Raw genomic sequence first — 18,792 nt, forward strand, 5'->3', positions numbered from 1 at the left:
TGGCTCTCCTAAATAGTATTAAAGGGAGTCAGAGTAAAGAGGGCTAACAACAAAGTCACACCACACTTTTCAGATTTTTATTGGTGAATAACGAAAATCATGGTCTATCCCACAAAGTCAACTGAAGTTTGTGGTTGTAAAAGGACAAAATGTGAAAAAGTTCAAGGGGTAAGAATGCGTTTGCAGGATACTGCAAGTAAAAAAGCAACTGTAGTGACTAATTCATTAAGCCTTTGCCCAAACCAAAAGAGTAAAATGATTTCTCTCACCTTTAGACAGCTAAGACAAACCAGTCATTGGTACTTTTTTCTGTTAGAAAAAATGAACCAAATTAATCAGTTTTCAAATTTGAGATAAATAATCCCCAACCATAAAGTGTGTCATTTTCAAGTTTAACACGAAGGTACTTTTGTAAATGACTACAAAATAGTAATTTCATTACCAGTCACACTGCAGATCTGCCCAATGACAACACCACTGGTTACAGTAAATTAGTCAGCTTGTGTCATGTTTTCTTTGTCTTTCAGAGCATTAATAGAGACTTAAATTAGAAAGAACGGCACATAAAATGAGAACAAATAATCTGTATTCCAGGGGGATCCATAATAAATATCAGGCCAACAACCAAATAAAACGAGGGAGCTGGAGGAACGTAGTAAACAACTTCCCGCACCCCCTCCCATTTCTTTCCTCCCCTTCACTCCCACCCTCCCCTCCTTTCACTCTCTCCTTGCTTTTGCACACGTTGTTCATAACTGCTGATTTCCCTTTGGCCAGAGCAATAGTATCCAACCCACCCGCTTACCAACCTCCACCCTACACCACATTATTCACATGAGGGGCTGCTGTCTGCCCTGTCATTTCCACCAGACCTTCTAACTCCATTGGTATGTGCATGGACTCAGTCCTGCTCAGAGGGAGGAACCAGCCAAATTCCTTTACTACTACCTTGGCTGTGCATCGCCTAACAATGGAGTAGGGCTATATATCCATAACTGAGCATGACCCTTAGAGAAAAGAAGCAGCTGCGATGTTTTAAACCCGAAGCTGGATTGTAGAAGGGTATAAATAAAACGCAAGCGCGATGACAGGTGTCAGTCAAATGTGCAGCATGCGGGCATGCTCTGCAGGGTGCATTGCTGTTTAAAACAAGGTGCATATTTAATGTGCACTGTGATTTAATTAGGTACGCAATGCAACAAACAAACAAAAAAAAAAAAAGCACAGCAAATAACGTTAACTGCATTCAGTTTCCTGTACAGCCAACACAGCCCCTCATGGGAATAGCTCTGAAGCAGCTACTCGTCGTTTAGTCATACTAATATTTCTAAGGAAACCCATGCCCAGACAAACGAGCTGTTTATTGCATTAAGGGAGAAATTACTTTGAACAGATGTAATAGTGCGTAAAAATTAGTATGGTGCAAATTCTGCCTCGGTTACACAGACAAAACAAGGGCAGGCGGCATTATTTTTCAACTGCTCACATCTAATGAAGTACATCTTTTCACACTCACCTTTGCAAATTTGTCCAGAAACGGCGTTCACATCATTTGGCTCTGTTGCCTGTCCTCATGTATGCATCAACGCGGTGGCCACATTTTATTATTAATAAGCTTCCAACTGCTGAAAATAGTAAAACCGAAACACAATCAGATCTGGAATTTTGATTGCTGCTTACATATACAACTCTAAGCAAATCGCCCGGAGCTACAGAAAATAAAAATCACAGAAAATCCCTCGGGATTCCCCAAAAGTTAGCATTCTCTTGTACCAGGAGCAGCCCTGGAAAAACTGCCTGTTCCTGCTTCAAAACAGAAAGTTACGATGGTGGATGCTCAGTGCCAACATGTAAGGCATCCCCTCAAAAACGTATTCAAATAACACTTGTGATCACAGCTGGTAGAGCATTAACAATAAACGGGGATGGCTTTGTCAATGGGCGATTAATACAACCTCTAAATTATCAAATATGTCCCTTTATAATGTAGCAATATGCAAGCTAACGCTCGTCCAATAATAGACAGCCCTTCTGTATCAATGGCACTGGCAGTTGCTAACTAGCTATTAATCAGAAGCCAGTTTAATAGCGATTTAAGCTAATTTCACCCAGCAACAACACCAACCTACGCTCTAGTTAGGCTAGAAATTGGCAGCAAACGCCTACAGCTTTAACACAATTTGCGCTAACCGAAAGTAAATGTCACAACTCGGGGATAAGTGATGTCCATAATCTTGCATCTCCGTCACATTCTCGTAGGCACTCGTGTTACTACATCTCAGCTACGACGGCTAACGATGCAGAAGCTACACTCTGCTACAACCAGAAAAAAAAATGTCCCAATTCGGTTTCAAACACACGCGCACAATGACATCGACTTTCAATAGTAATTTAAAAAAGCAGAGTTATATTCCAGTGGTAGAAAACAACAGATGCAGAGCCGTGTAAGGTTATAAAAAAAAAAAAAAAAACTGTCAACAAAATGGCGGCTGCGTTGAATCAACAGAAACCCGAAATGGGTCTGCCTGTAATTTATCCTTCCGTAGCGGCTAAACTGGTTTTCCCTTACAGCGACTGGTGTCCGTAATATCTCCAGAGGTGCTCTGAGATCCACAACGAGTCTCTGTTAGCTGGGCCTGGATGTGTCAGCGCGGGCCTCTCTCGTTAATCGGGCCTCCATGTCTGCTCAGCCCCGTATCGCTACTGTGTCTGTACAGCACGGGCATTCTGAGTCCCACACAGGAGGGAGGGAGGAGGAGAGAGGAGTGGAAATGTCTGTTGTGAGCGGTTCCTGCGGTCCTTGGTCCCTGAAAAAATATCTGTACCGTTTTTTGCAGCTATTTTAGGTTACCGTTAAGAGTTGTCTTGTGGGTTATTTCAGGGTGTGTTCGCTGGTATGCAGCAGTCATCTGTCAGACTCTCGGTACCGCCTAGGTTAGCCACCACAGAGGGTCAACATAAACGTAACTGTATATAAACAGCACCGACGTAGGACGTGAACGCAGCACAAAGGCGTTTAAATAAACGGATTGTACACTGTAAAACAATAACACGCTGGATAAACGGAAGCCAATTGTGGGGAAAAGAAACAATAAATGGTTCTGTATTATAAAACAGTTATAATTCATGGTTTATTCTATTCGTTCTCGGAAGCTGGAGTTTTTGAGTTGCAAGGCAGAAAAATAACTGTGATAGTGCCTCCGAGGAAGTCAAACCTGTCCGAAAAATATAAAACTACTTCCCGCGAGAGTGGAATTTTAATTTTGGGGTTTAAGTTTAAAATAATAAAAACGTTGAATCTTACATCAAGTGCAAAGGGAAACAAAATTGGCTCGTTTTTGCCATACACCTACACAGACACCTGATTCGGATATTAATGGACACTGTGACGCCAGAGGTTGCTCCTAGTTCCAACCTCAAAGGTGTTGTCCCACGTGATTTCCTTTTTTGTTTCTTTTGCCATGAATCAAATATAGATTGGGTATTAGTGTTTAAAAAGGTTGTGCAGCATTTTTAACACATTGTGAACCAGGTGTCAAAACACTTACTACCACATATGGGCTGTTATGTCAGGGGATGAAGCAAATAATTTGAGGCGTGGAGAGTGTCAGAGCGCGGGATAACAGGCCAATTTTGTGATTTTCCTTGCTTATCATTTAGGGTTACTATTATTAGAAATCTAAAAGTAAAAACCAACCAAATTAAGAAAAATGACTTGCATTTCAAATGAAAATTTTGTATTTTAAAATGAAACTCAAATAACCACATATTTGTGTTTATCAGTGGTTTCTGATGAGAACTTATGTTATATTGTTATTAAATGGACAGACCTGCTTTGTTTTTGTACTCAGAAATCCAAATTTCTGAAACCAGAACTGGACGCTGACTTCCCAGGCCAAGTCAGAGTTCAGATTCAAGGTGGCTCCATGTCATTTTTGCAACTTGCATTTTCTCATGAGAAACTAGTAAAGAAAAACAAAAACTAAGTGGTTATTTGAGTTTAATTTATGAACACGAAATGTTTTATTAAAATGCAAGCCATTTATCTTATTGTGGTCTGAAATGGGCAGAAATTTGAAATGTTATTTTAATATTTACAACAGTTTAAGGAGAAATTAAAATGGCCCATTTGAGGAATTGGGGTACACCCTGGACAAGTCTCCAGTCCAATTGTTTTTCTTTTACCTTAAGTTAGCCAAAAGGCTTTTTATATTGTCTCTGGTTCAAGAGTGGCTTAGCACAAGGACTGCGACAGTTGTGGCCCATGATCTAGATACGCATGTGTGTGATAGATCTGACTCCAGCTGTAGTCCACACCTTGTGAACCTGCCCAAACCTGCTGAATCCTCTCAAGGCAGTAGTTATCACTGTTGCATTTGCACCTTTTCGTATCACAGTTTCTCCTTCCACTTAACTTTCCATAATTCTTTAGCAAGGATCCTTTGGCGGTTTACCCTCCTTAAGGTGGGTCTCAATGACTGTCTGCTGGACAACTGGCAAGTCAACAGTCTTCCCCATGATTGTGTAAGAGATAATAAACAATTTTAGGCATTTATTACTGGAAAAAAGCTTGCAATATATCAATTGTAATTATTCTTTATACAAGTTTCACATTTTAAATTGAATTACTGAAAAATGTTTATGTTTTGATGATATTCTCATTTTTTGAGATGCACCTGTTTACTGCAATCTGGAATATAGGAGTACCTCATATTATTTCATTCATTACGTACATGTCAGAAAGTGTTAAACTGATTCCACATAGTAATATGAAATCATGATAATTATTGCCATTGTTTTTATACCCAATTTAAACCATAATACAAAAGACTGAGTTATGTGTTCAGTCAATGAAACCTCTATGCTAACCTAACTGGCCACTGAACAGACTGGAACACCTGCCTGTATTTATCACATTATAAAACAGAAGTATGTACAAAGGGTGGAGGTCACAGGGTTAAGCTTTAATAGCAGCTTTAGGTTGGTTAAAGGTCAACAAAATGCTGAAACTGTCTTACCAAGACAATCTTGTAAAAGTGTTTTTCCCATAACTCTGTAAGAGCCCATCATTTTGACAGCCACTAGCAGCGCAGTGGTTATTAGTTCGTCACATCAAAGTCAGTCATTCAGAAAACGGCCTCTGCAAGCAGTGCAGTGAGAAGAGCACACACGCTCAGGATGTTGTCAAGAAAACAGCTGGATCCCTCTGTGGGAGATGCATAAAATAGCATTTATTCTAGAGCAGAAAACATGAAGGTCCTTCATTGGGATGCATGAATGACGTGAGAGCTGAAGCTACAGTTAGCACTGTGGTGCATGTAATATGTTTTATTTAAAAGCAGCTGATCCAACATGATGAGTTGTTGGCTCTTTGCTCAAATTGCCTCCCTCTCTTGATGCTCTTGCCTGTCAGAGCACTCGTTTAAGGGTTGCGATGTGGGAAGGAGGCTGTTGTCGATGCCATCAAGACTTTTTCGGCACACTGGACAGGTATCATGCTAGGAGTGGAGAAAAAACGTTTTGATCACTACACATGAATGTGTAATGAAGCATAAGAGGTAATTTTCTGCATCTGGATTACTGTTTCAAGAAATCCTCTTGATTGTTTAGGCAGGCATTTAGACCATATCCAGTTTTCATCCTTACCAGCTCCAACCAAGGTACTATACAGTCACTGTGGAAGCAATGGAGGCAAGGAAGCTTCCTGACAGATTCCCCTAGTGAATATTCCTCCTTACAAACAGGACATTCTAGCCGGCAGTCTGAAAAAAGAAAAACATATAAGTACAGACATGTTTGTTACCCTGAACCTTTATGCCACAGAACCCATTACCCTGAATCCTCCATCTCCCCATCTGCTGCTGCCCAACACTGATGTTCAACAAAAAAATCTGTTGACGAAACAGATTTCTGAAGGCCTGTAGCTGTTTTTACTGGTGCCTTACCACATAATTTCTTTAAAACATTCTAACATGAACAGCTTAAAACCTTAAAATACCGCCTTGGAGGTTTTACTCCTGAAAGAAAAAGTCTGTGATTTAAAACCTTACCAGTTAAAGTTACAAACAAATGAACTGCAGAAAAATATAAGATGGGACGACAGAAACATAAATAAAAGTAAAATAAAAAACTTTAAAAAAAAACTTAAAAGAAACATATTGCTGAGAATAATCAATTAGAAATCTTGAGCATCCTCCCTCCACAAAGCGCGACCCCAAAATGTTCCAGGTAATACCAAAAGTACCACCTCCCTAACTGGGCCCTTTTCTGGGGTAAATTCTACCATGGTAACTAGTCTTTACCCTGGTAAATACAGTGGAAACACAGGGGTGTAAATAACAGGCCAGAAATCCACCCTGGCTCTTGGAAAGGCTCCTGCAGTCAAAACATGTCTTTCTCTTAAGATGAAGGCAGGATAGAGTCAGGGCAAGGAAACAAACTAAAAAAGTGTTAAAATAACTGAAAAGAAGAAAGGAAATGAAATATAAAATGAAGCTTTTTTAAAAAGCCATAAGAGTAAACGTAGAGCATACGATGCAAAAATTCCCACCTATCTGTTCTTGAGAGATGCAGACTCTTGGCAGTGATGAGACCATCTCCTTTTTAGCCGGGGGTGGACCTGTGTTCTCCAACCGCTCTAATAACTGTGTAATGAGAAGTAGATAATAAATGATATGTGAACAGCTTTGGTGTTTAGATTTGTGTATCGCTGTATTTCAGTGATCAGTAACGCTGCTGTTACTGACCTCTGTGACGACCGCGTCAAGGCCTCCATGACCCCACGCATAGTCTCCCGGGTTTGAGTACAATCGCAGCATGCTCGATCTGAGAGGCAAAGCAAAAGAGAGGAAGGTTTCCACACGACGTCAGAATGAAATCAAAAGCAACTGATGTGCATTGAAAATAATAACGAAAAAGAAAAGCATGCTCACAGTGAGGTTGGAGTAGAAGATGCGTTTTCATTGCTGGTAAACAGGTTAGCCAAGATCTGGTGCATGATCCTGATAAGTAAAAGCAAAACCAAGCCAAAAACGTGTCTGATTTAGAAAACTCAGCTGATTTTACTTAATGACAAATACCTTCAATCCAACATGATAAACATTTTTATATATATTTATAAGGAACTCAAGTATAGATATATAGTACTGTGCAAAGGTTTTAAACCATTACATTTTTTTTTCATGTTTCTACCAAGATGGCAGAGCTTCTTGTAAAAGTTTAGTAGTTCAACAATACTAATTCTAGAGGTTTTCTGAATCTAGTTTTCACCTATTTTCTGATCAATCCTTTCAACGTCCATATGAAACAGTTCAATATGGCTTCAGTACAGCAGGAGCAGGAAACAAATGTATCATTTCACTTATTCTACACAGAATACAACCCTCACAAAAGCAGAAACAAAAACCAAAAAAAAGCCTTTGTATGTGGGGAGGCTCTAAGATAGCATTCTATGCTGGATTTGTCTAATGGTTAATCAAAATTAGAAATATTTGAAAATGTTTATTCAGTTTGAATTAAACAGTGCCACCTGCAGGCCATAAAACAAATAAACAATCTCACTTGTTATGAAAGTAGAAAGTAATGACAAATGATACTGTTTTGTTTCGGTTCAGTTAATTAACTTAAAGTAAAATAAAAGACAGTACTGCCCCCGCCCCCTCCACCAGCTGTATGAGATCACAGAGAGCCCAGAACTATATAACACTGCTGAATTAAAACACGCAGATGAGTCCTCATGCTTCTGTGTGTCATCATCATCCACAATTCTTGCATTGTTTTGGTGCAGAGTGCATTGGATAGTATTTAATCTACACAACTTCCAATGAGGCATTTAAGACAAAGAAATAAATACTTGTGTACATGCGATAATTCTTCAGATGAGTGTGCAAGACCAAACTTTAACATCAATTTTGTGGCAGTTCAATACAAATATGTGCACCATTATACCCAAAAGAACAGTATAAGAAAGTCAGTCAGTCAGTCAGTCATCTTCCAGACCGCTTCTTCCATAGTGGGTCGCGGGGAAGCTGGTGCCCATCTCCAGCAGTCTATGGGCGAGAGGTGGGGTACACCCTGGACAGGTCGCTAGTCCATTGCAGGGCAACACACAAACAACCATGCACACACTCATTCATACACCTAAGGGAAATTTAGAGAGACCAATTAACCTAACAGGCATGTCTTTGGACTGTGGGAGGAAGCCGAAGTACCCGGTGAGAACCCACGCATGCACGGGGAGAACATGCAAACTCCATGCAAAAAGACCCCTGGCCAGGAGTCAAACCTAGGATCTTCTTGCCGCAACGCAACAGTGCTACCAACTGCCCCACCGTGCAGCCAGTATAAGAAAGTTATGTTCTTAAAAAAACAAGAAAAAATGTAGCAAAAACATGACAGATGCATGATCTTTCAGCTGATCATAAACTGTGTGATACATTTCCAACTAATACCTGCTTCGGGAATCTGCTTGTTGCCGCAAAAATCAACTCGGCATGGGCCAGTATGAGATTCTCATGAAACGTTAACCCTGAGTAAAAATACCAAATTTTCACGGTACTGACATACATTTAAAGCAGGGATGCATGGAAAAGTTGCAAGACAATGGCTCTTGTGGGCTGGAGTTGGAGATACGAAATGGGAACAAATAGTGCCTCTATGACATGTTGCTGCCAACATGTTGGTAAGAACCAAAAGATGTCCTTTACAATGTTTGGGGTTTTTTGCTAGGTTTTGTGTGATATATACAGTACAGACCAAAAGTTTGGACACACCTTCTCATTCAAAGAGTTGTCTTAATTTTCATGACTATGAATATTGTAGCTTCACACTGAATGCATCAAAACTATGAATTAACACATGTGGAATTATATACTGAACAAAAAAGTGTGAAACAACTGAAAATATGTCTTATATTCTAGGTTCTTCAAAGTAGCCACCTTTTGCTTTGATTACTGCTCCGCACACTCTTGGCATTCTGTTGATGAGCTTCAAGAGGTAGTCACCTGAAATGGTTTTCACTTCACAGGTGTGCCCTGTCAGGTTTAATAAGTGGGATTTCAAGCCTTATAAATGGGGTTGGGACCATCATCTGCGTTGTGCAGGAGGTGGATACAGTACACAGCTGATAGTCCTAGTGAATAGACTGTTAGAATTTGTATTATGGCAAGAAAAAAGCTGCTAAGTAAAGAAAAACGAGTGGCCATCATTACTTTAAGAAATGAAGGTCAGTCAGTCCGTACAATTGGGAAAACTTTGAAAGTGTCCCCAAGTGCAGTCGCAAAAACCATCAAGCGCTACAAAGAAACTGGCTCACATGAGGACCGGCCCAGGAAAGGAAGACCAAGAGTCACCTCTGCTGCGGACGATAAGTTCATCCAAGTCACCAGCCTCAGAAATCGCAGGTTAACAGCAGCTCAGATTAGAGAACAGGTCAATGCCACAGAGTTCTAGCAGCAGACACATCTCTAGAACAACTGTTAAGAGGAGACTGTGTGAATCAGGCCTTCATGGTAAAATAGCTGCTAGGAAACCACTGCTGAGGACAGGCAACAAACAGAAGAGACTTGTTTGGGCTAAAGAACACAAGGAATGGACATTAGACCAGTGGAAATCTGTGCTTTGGTCTGATGAGTCCAAGTTTGAGATCTTTGGTTCCAACCACCGTGTCTTTGTGCGGCACAGAAGAGGTGAACGGATGGACTCTACATGCCTGGTTCCCACCGTGAAGCATGGAGGAGGAGGTGTGATGGTGTGGGGGTGCTTTGCTGGTGACACTGTTGGGGATTTATTCAAAATTGAAGGCATACTGAACCAGCATGGCTACCACAGCATCTTGCAGCTGCATGCTATTCCATCCGGTTTGTCTTTAGTTGGACCATCATTTATTTTTCAACAGGACAATGACCCCAAACACACCTCCAGGCTGTGTAAGGGCCATTTGACCAAGAAGGAGAGTGATGGGGTGCTGCGCCAGATGACCTGGCCTCCACAGTCACCAGACCTGAACCCAATCGAGATGGTTTGAGGTGAGTTGGACCGCAGAGTGAAGGCAAAAGGTCCAACAAGTGCTAAGCATCTCTGGGAACTCCTTCAAGACTGTCGGAAAACCATTTCAGGTGACTACCTCTTGAAGCTCATCAACAGAATGCCAAGAGTGGTCGGAGCAGTAATCAAAGCAAAAGGTGGCTACTTTGAAGAACCTAGAATATAAGACATATTTTCAGTTGTTTCACACTTTTTTGTTCAGTATATAATTCCACATGTGTTAATTCATAGTTTTGATGCATTCAGTGTGAAGCTACAATATTCATAGTCATGAAAATAAAGAAAACTCTTTGAATGAGAAGGTGTGTCCAAACTTTTGGTCTGTACTGTATGTGTAACACTGGTTTATTCCTTGGGCTCAGAAACCTGTTCATCACTGAATTATTTGTAGGTCAGAATAAGTGGCTTAACAAATAAACTACTTAATAATGTCCTTTTGTTGGTCCAATAACAAGAGAAAAAAAAGCAGCTAAAGTCCAAAAAAATAAACTTTAGAAAACCTCTGAAAGCCAGAAGAAATGTTGACCCAGGAAGCAAAATGCAATCTAAAGGAACAAGGGATGATGCAAGACTTTTGCACAGAACAGTATAATCCTAAAAGCTTCTTTATATCATTTTTTTGCTCTTTGATCACAACAGACAGATACATAAAATATATCTCTGCAACCCTGTGTCACTAATTTGTCTACAAACACACCCATACACAGCAGGATGTTGTTCAGGCCTGGAAGACTCGTCCCGCTCAGGATTAAGAAGCGTCTCCTGTTCGTGCAACTCTGTAACGACCGGGGACACTGGAGACGGGGGGCTCTGATCTGCAGATACCTGCTGGTAGTCCCCTGGGCGAGACTCGAAGGAGGGCGGGTTCGACAGCAGGGCGGAGCGCTCCATGAACAGCAGCTGCCATATCTTGCAAAGAGAGACCAGAGAAAATTGTCACACAAAGGCTGAGACACAAAAGAGGTCATTGTTAAAAAGCAATTAGTTTCACGTACGTCTGGGAACAGCAAGTTTGACTCTTCATTTGTTACTGATGCCGTGCTGTCCTGCAGGATGCTTTACAAAGAACAAGAATAAGGAAAAACATATCGTCTTTCTTAGAACATAAAGTTTGTGTGAGGAATAACTTTCTGTTGTGGAAGGAATTTTGGGATTCTGACCAAATTTAGCACCTAATTTTCCTCCTACTAAAGGCCACAAGCTGTATTGAGTGTTGAGCTAAAAGGATAGAAATTGGAGCCTTCAAGGTTTCTTCTTTGTTTCGGGATAAATCAAACTTTGCATAAACAAAAACATAATGTAAATGCAGTACTAAAATAAAGGAAGATACAGCTTGGATGTGTCTTCTGGAGGCAAAAAATAACTTTGTTTGGTTTTGAATGTCCTTTACTGTACAAAAATGCAGTTTAAGGAAACTTAATGAGCAAAATAGGAGCTAGTTAAGGTCACTGTCTCAAAAAATCTTCTTAAAGAAAATAAACAAAAAAAAAGTAATTCTAAAAATCATTTATAAATTTTGGGGATTCTAGCTGTATCGGTTATTTTTCTCATTTGGCCCATGGATCTACACTTAATGCAATTTAATTAATTCTGCTTTATTCTAAAACATTCATGTGATGCAAGCCAGACTGGATGGAAATGTAAAATAAACCATGAAACTGTACTTTACATCCACTCATCACTGGCATGAGTGTCATATTAATTTGGGATATTCCATGCTTTGTTTGAACTATTTCATTTTCGGGAATAATTATTCAACAAACAACTTTAAAGGTTAAAAAAAAACATGAACAGGCTGCACAACTTTGAATTTGCTGCAGATTTTCTCCAATCCTGTCAATATTATATGTACAGGCTCAATGTATACATACATCCCCACTAATGTTTGGATAAATGTCCCTTAGCAAGCTGCAGAGTAACAACACTGTTTTTGTAGTCTCAACAAGCTTCCAGCATATTTCTGGCTGGATGTTTGAACACTCATCTTGGCAGAAATTGTTCATTTAAATTGCTTGGTTTCCTCGCACAAATTGCTTTGGAACATAGTCCATAAATGTTCAATACAGTTAAGCTGGGGGCCATTTCAGAAGCCTAATGTTAGCCAGCTTTAATTAGTTCGAAATCAGTTTAGATTTGTGTTTGGGACCATTGTCCTGTCCTGGAACACAAAAGAGACCCACATTGTGATGCTTCCACCACCTTGCTTGACGCTTAGTACAGTGTGCTAATGTTTGAAAATCTTTAGATTTGTCTGGTCTTTTTAGCCAAATGGCTCAATCTCTGCTTCATCTGTAAATTTTGGAGCAGTGGATTATTTCTTGGTCGGATTCTTCTCAGGCCATAGTTGCTGCTAAACTGGCTTTACTATTGACAGCTACTCTGGCATTCCAGCAGCTTCCAGTTCATAGCTGGCCTGGACCCTGTTTGGTCCTGCAATCTTTTGAAGGGGACTGTTTGGGTCAGATGATTGAAACTAAAACACAACTGGGTTTTTAACATAAACATCCCAAACACACATGAAGACTGGTTTGAAGAGGATACAGTAGACTAACAATAAACCCTGACATTCTCACTCCTGTCTTATGTATGCTTCCAACCCTCTCTGTGACCTTTAGCATCTTGAGCACCATCATCTGTGTCAGGGGTGGACATCTGCCACAGTTGGACACCATCTAACAGGCTGAAAATCTTTCTGCCGTGGAGATGTGCATTCATGACAATTGGAATACATTAACCTGTAGGTATTGCATTACAAACTGCCCTCAGCGGTATTAATAATGCACACTCTAATACTGCGATGATGACAAATTCACAATATATTGGTCAGTCCTAACCTATTTCTGATAAGAAAAGTGGTTCAAAATTCAGCCAGAATTATACCAGAAAGTTGTTAATGACCTCAAAAGGTGAGTGGTTTCTCTACAACATGCTTAAGGATGTTTTACCAAATATGATAGGTAATGGATGCATATTATATTAGAACTTCTTCTTGTTTTGGATATGCATTTGATGTTATTTGTTTATTCAAGCATTTCAGCCTGGAAAAAGCCTGGTTTAAATACATGAATAAAAGCCCAAAATGACTTATGTGACAAGTGGATGTAAACTTCTGACTGGAGCTGGAAGCAGATGTGGTTTGGAAGCCTGCAAGTTTTCATAAGCATAAGACAGATGATGATTTTTAATATGATTTAATAAATATTTTGTAACGTTTTTCAGTAATGCATATTTACATAAGACCAACGCTAAACTGCATTGTCGAAACTTAGACAAATGAATTATTTTACTGAATAAAAGACGGCGCTTTTACCTGGAGTCTTCTGATACCTCCTCGATGAAGTCAGACTCACATGTGGGACAAACCAAATCCTGAAGGAAGAAAAGTTTATCTTCAGAAATCTTCCCGTCTCATTTCATAACTACGCCCCTGGGCTTTGATCATCTGCTGTAACCACTGGGAGTTATTCCTGCACTGGTTTCTGACAGGAGAACTACTGAATTTGCCTGCAGGGGTTTGATCTTACTTTCCCTCTAGATTATTTCTGATGTTGCAAACAGATCAGATGCTTATTATTCTCATTTATGACAAGTTGCTCTCTGATTATAAGTATTTTATAAACTGGTATAAGACAATACATAATCAAACTGCTGATAAATGTCAAGTAAATTGGATATTTATGACCTTTTAAAACCATAGATAACTTTATACACTAAACATTTGTCCAAGGGTGGCAGGCCAATGGAACATAAAATCAAATTACACTTTTTTTCTAATTACTTTTTCTAACATCAGTAATAGCAGTCCTCTGGCTATAAGTAAAAAGAAATCTAGAAATTTTATTTTTGTAGATTTACATAATTATACTGTGAATGAAATTTTAATCATTTCTGGGGTCTGAAATGTATTTTTACTTATAAAATTATTACTGGATATCTCAGTTTCCATTTTTGCCAGTTAAACAGGCAAGTGTACTTATATAGCTCCATTTATACACATGGCAACTCAAATTGCTTCATAGGACTTCAAAGGACAGATAAAAAATGTATTTTTGAATTTGATAAGACTCCTAGTTCTTCACGTTTTTTATGTTACACACCCCACATCAATTTTAGTTTTTTAGGGGTTTGGCAAATATTCATTAAACAAAGATCCCCTCAAGCAAAACATGGCTAAAAATCCTTGGAACAGCTGTCATTGACTTCTATCAAAAAACATGAAATATGGTTAACAAAAAAGAAAATGCTGAGAAAGTGAAGGTGCTTATTGATGTCTAATTATGGTTGACAGCTTGCTAAAGTTGATAGAACTAAACAAGCTTGACTTACAATGTCATTATTTGGGCAAAATTTAGACTAGACATATGGGCTAAAAAACAATTTTACCTTTCACATATTTTCTGGCCTAAATAAAGATAATGACCGGGTGACCTGAAATGACCATTAAAGAGATGTAAAGTCTTTGGAGGGATGAAGACAAAATGGAAAAGCTTGTGAAAACACAACTACACTCTAAAAACCACTAGATACACACAAAATAAGTGAAACCCGTAGACTTTAAAGGAATGTACTTTCTTTTCCCATGATAGCATTTATTCCCACAGAAACTGGCAAAAACATGACCAGAGGTCAAAAGATATTCATAGATGAGGTTAAAACATATTGGTCAAATAAAATATTTACTGAAAGTGTTATTGTCTTACTAATTATGTTTGAGATAGCCTAAATGTTGATTGTGGATTAAATAAAAAGCATTCTGGATTGGTAAAAATTAATTTTACACTAAGGAGAAATATCCCAATAATAGTCAGTTGCCTAGGGCAACATCAGAGGGAATTATTGCCCATACCAAAAACTGCCACTGGTTTCCATTAATGCAGTTCTGAGCCTGTTTCGGTTCCCGAATGTGATTTAGAACCGGTGATGTGTGTTTCCACTGACGACAAGAGGTTCCTGAGCATGAACTCTGGTTCAGCTCAGGCACCGTAGATTACTTAGTTCTTCTGAATGAACAGTAATGTCACCCGTGGGTGGGTCGAAGACGCAGACAATAGAAGCAACAAGTACGCTAGTGAACTGGGAAATTTGAAGAAATTACATCTACAAACTGGGACTTGTTAATAAATGTAACCTCAAAGTGCAGAAAATGTCATGACAGGGAAATTCAGCATTGCTTGGCTAAGAGGCATGCAGCTACTCGTGAATTGCATGAACTGCTACAGCTTCAGGTACAGAAACCTGTACCAGAGAGGGAGGCTACACACCTGGGCAAAAAATAAAGAGATTATTCAAGATAAGGTGACATTAGTTTGTTGTATAATCTGTAAAATTGTGAACCAGTGTTGCTAATTAATAAAGAAAGCGGTGCTCACCAAGGACTGCTTTCATGGAAAAAAAAAAAATAAACACAGCTGGTGACTGTGTGGTGCCCAAGGGGTAAAGCCATGAGTCCACATAATAAAAAAAACCCACTAGCCTCACTATTAAGTGATACAACAGCTTTCCATAACGCTCACATTTTCTCCATTCGCTTCTTCTCCCAGAAACATTGTAACAGAGCGCCTTTCAGCTAAAAACGAAGACAAATCAGACTGTCCAAATAGTTCCGGTGTTGTGTGGTTTTGAATTGTCGGCGGTGGGTGTGTGTCCACCGCACTCCTTATGTGTCTGAAACGCAGCTGACAGCAGACAACTGGACACAGAGCAGCAGCGCTTCTAAATATGGCAAAGTGATTTACCAGATTTTACTCGGACCATCTAATTTAAGAGTTTAATGCATACTTCGCGCATTCGACCGAAGTATGCATTAAGTACCAATAAAAGGTTGTTCTTTTCTCAGATTTCACTTTCTTATCATTCTGAGTTGAATTGTAACAAATTAAACAAGAGTTCATTTTTCAAAGAGAAACAGCGTTTCAGGAGATGGAATGACAATAATAACACGCCGAAAAATGAGACCCACCGGGAATTTGGGCTCCGTCCCTCTCTTACAGCAGTGACAGTAAAACCGGTGTTGCGGCGCGTCCGCAGCCTCCGCCATGTTTACAGTGAGGGGCTGTCTCTGACGTCGCTCTCAGTCTCAGTCCAAGAAGTTTGGACAAGCGAGGAACTGAGAAATTTAAAGGACCAAGTAAGTTTCCAACATTATCTGCTAGTTGAAAAGACGATCTTTGGGTGGTAAACATCATGTTTTGGGTAGGACATTGGTAACCAGGGTTACAAGTTCCTTTCCACGGTTTTCAGTGTTTCCAGGAGCGTTTGTTGTTTGAATGCCGCCCCCGGGTGAGCATTCTGGGCCCCACATAGAATTTCATTTTAATTTAAGGCTTTCAGTGATTTATAATGAATTACCTGAGCAGTTTTTTGTCAAGGTGGACTGTTGTCAATCGAACAACTTCACTGTATTTCAAAGACAATAATTGAGTTGATAAATTTGATTATAGTGTCATTTCCTTAGTCCACAGAGAGTCAAAATTATTATTTAAGGCTAAGTATATCTATGCAATACTGTGAAAAAGTATTTGCCCCTTACACATTTCTTCTGGGGATTTTTAAGCACGAATGACCTGTTTAATATTATTCTACAAAAAAGTCCAGACTTTCATTTTCTTTTTTTCAGTGATTCAGAGATGGACCTGCTAGTGCTGCTACCAACACTAGCAGGTCCGTCCGTATGGTTGGACATTCTCCTTCAGGATTTTCTGATCAATTGCAGTAACCTGGCCAGGTTCAGACAATGCAAAGTAGCCCCAAACCACAGACCCTAATTGAGACAAGTGAGGTCTGCAGCATTTTAGTTGTTCACAGTTCAAAGTTAATAGTTCACTATGTGGGCTGCTGGACTACCAAAGTGTTGGAAATTACATGTGAGCCTGTCCAGATTGATGCCAACAACTTTACTACTCATCTGTTCTGCAAATTATTTAGATTATGTTGCTTTTTGAGAGCTTAAATTCTGCTTCGTGTTGCCTGACAGGTTCCACTTAAGTGTTTTTTTAGGTTTATTTAGATAGCAGCTTCTTTAATAAATGAAATTATCATTTGAAAGTTGCTTTTTGCATTTACTTGGGTTTCCGTAATATGGAAATTTATTTAATATTTAGTGTGGCAAAAACATAAAAAATCTGTGAGGGGGTAAATACTTTTTCAAAGCACTAAATATGAATGACATGTAAGAATCTATCTTTTTTAACAAATTGTTTATAGAAATAAAATCTGTATTAAAGAATCTGTAATCAGATTGGAAAAATTAAATCCTGGTTTGACCCTTCTATATAATATTCTGTTATCCACCCTTGTCTTGGTCCTCCTGATGCTAAAATTGAGTGAACGCTCTTCTTGTGTAATCACATATAAAGATTTTTAAAAAATCTAAAAAAGTATTATAAAGAATCTCTGTTCAGTGTAGAATAATCCAGCTCAAATTTGACAAGTCTAAGTATTTCAGGTTTTAAATTTAAGACAATGATCAGATGCAGTCCAAATTGATCAGAAAACAATAAACTAGCCATCTGATTTAAGGCTGCCCTGGAATCTTAACTTTCTTACCAACCATTATCCAACCACACTGCATGTCTGTGGTGGGATAATTCAGTGGGCAGTCCCAACACAAGGGGGCACTCACTCCAGGGTTTCTACAAGTTTTTGTAAATTGAAGACCTTTTTGTGACCTTTTAAATCCTTCATGATTAAAATTTCAGACCTACATAAATTAAAAATACCTAGGAATTTAATAACTTACTTAATGAAAAAGTAATATAAAATATTAAATATCATGACAAATCTTTTTGATTTTAATTTCTTAAACCACAAAAAGACAGTAAAACAACATTTAATTTCCCTTTGGGATTAATAAAGTATTTTTGAATCGAAGTGAATTGAATTAAAAAGGACATAATTCTTACAAGGCTTTAGAGGAAAGGGTGAACGACTGGGTCTTAATGTTCTATCACATCTTAAAACACTCAAATCTCTCAGTTTGAACTACAACAAACATAAATTACAACTGCCTGTGCATTTCTCAGTAAAATAAAATAAGTTAAAAGGAAACAAAACAAAGTCTATGGAAGAAGCAATAAATACAAAAGTGTTCAAGTTCACAGTTTGTGAGACTGAAGGGTTGTGAGTCTAACCAGGTAGTCAGCAGCACAGGAGCACCACAGGGGACTGTACTCTCACCATTCCTTTTCACTCTGTACACCTCAGACTTCCAGTACAAGACAGACTCCTGTCATCTGTAGAAATACTCGGATGATTCTGCAGTCGTGGGGTGGATCAGAGATGGACAAGAAGCTGAGTACAGGAAGGTGGTGGACCGCTTTGTGGCATGGTGTGGAAACAATCATCTCATTTTGAACGTGACTAAAACAAAGGAGATGATTGTAGATTTTAAGAGAAACAGAGTCAAAAACTATTTCTATCATGGGAGAAGAAGTGGAGGTGGTGGAGGAGTATAAATACCTCGCTGTTCACCTGAAGAACATTATGGAGAACCCTGAGCATCCTGTTCATGAGACTGTTGTACAACAACAGTGTCTTCAGTCAGAGGCTTCTTCAGATGTGCTGTAAGAGAGACCTCTACAGGAGGTCCTTCCTGCCCACAGCCATCAGCATCTACAACAGCTCTTTGTTGCTCATATGTATAAAATTAGCTACAACATTTCATTTTCCTTTGGGTTAAATAAAGTATTTTTGAATTGAATTGAGTTGTTTAAGACATACTTAAATAAAAGTTAAAGTCAGTTATGGTGA

The 18,792-nt window shown here is 39.1% G+C and overlaps 2 protein-coding genes across 4 annotated transcripts in view; both read right to left on the reverse strand.

The window, feature by feature from the left end:
- ash1l (ash1 (absent, small, or homeotic)-like (Drosophila)) overlaps positions 1-2,817 on the reverse strand; it is a 43,300-nt gene extending 40,483 nt beyond the window's left edge. The window contains exons 1-2 of one of the 3 annotated variants that reach the window (XM_047383246.1): positions 2,570-2,817; positions 1,517-1,625 (exon numbers count right to left, since the gene is read on the reverse strand). The gene's annotated coding sequence lies outside the window, so the exon portion shown is untranslated. The remainder of the gene's footprint in view (positions 1-1,516; positions 1,626-2,569) is intronic. The other 2 variants (XM_047383244.1, XM_047383245.1) reach the window with 2 other exon arrangements.
- Positions 2,818-4,943: 2,126 nt separating this feature from the next.
- Positions 4,944-16,315, reverse strand: rnf115b (ring finger protein 115b). The gene is made up of 9 exons (XM_047382931.1): positions 16,004-16,315; positions 13,355-13,413; positions 11,040-11,100; positions 10,742-10,953; positions 6,933-7,001; positions 6,747-6,825; positions 6,551-6,644; positions 5,647-5,762; positions 4,944-5,498 (listed from the first exon to the last, which is right to left on the reverse strand). Exons 1-9 carry the CDS (start codon positions 16,079-16,081, stop codon positions 5,376-5,378), a joined length of 891 nt encoding a protein of 296 aa, XP_047238887.1. The 5' UTR covers positions 16,082-16,315; the 3' UTR covers positions 4,944-5,375.
- Positions 16,316-18,792: the final 2,477 nt, after the last annotated feature.

Source organism: Girardinichthys multiradiatus, chromosome 13 (assembly GCF_021462225.1).
Source record: "Girardinichthys multiradiatus isolate DD_20200921_A chromosome 13, DD_fGirMul_XY1, whole genome shotgun sequence".
NCBI lineage: Eukaryota > Metazoa > Chordata > Actinopteri > Cyprinodontiformes > Goodeidae > Girardinichthys > Girardinichthys multiradiatus.

Coding starts and splice junctions, on each gene's coding strand:
- rnf115b (XM_047382931.1), bottom strand. CDS start 16,081: ATGGCGGAGGCTGCGGACGCGCCGCAACACCGGTTTTACTGTCACTGC. Junction 10,954..11,039: donor CAAACTTGCTGTTCCCAGAC/GTACGTGAAACT, acceptor TCTCTTTGCAAG/ATATGGCAGCTGCTGTTCAT. Junction 5,499..5,646: donor TAGTACCTTGGTTGGAGCTG/GTAAGGATGAAA, acceptor CTCCACTCCTAG/CATGATACCTGTCCAGTGTG.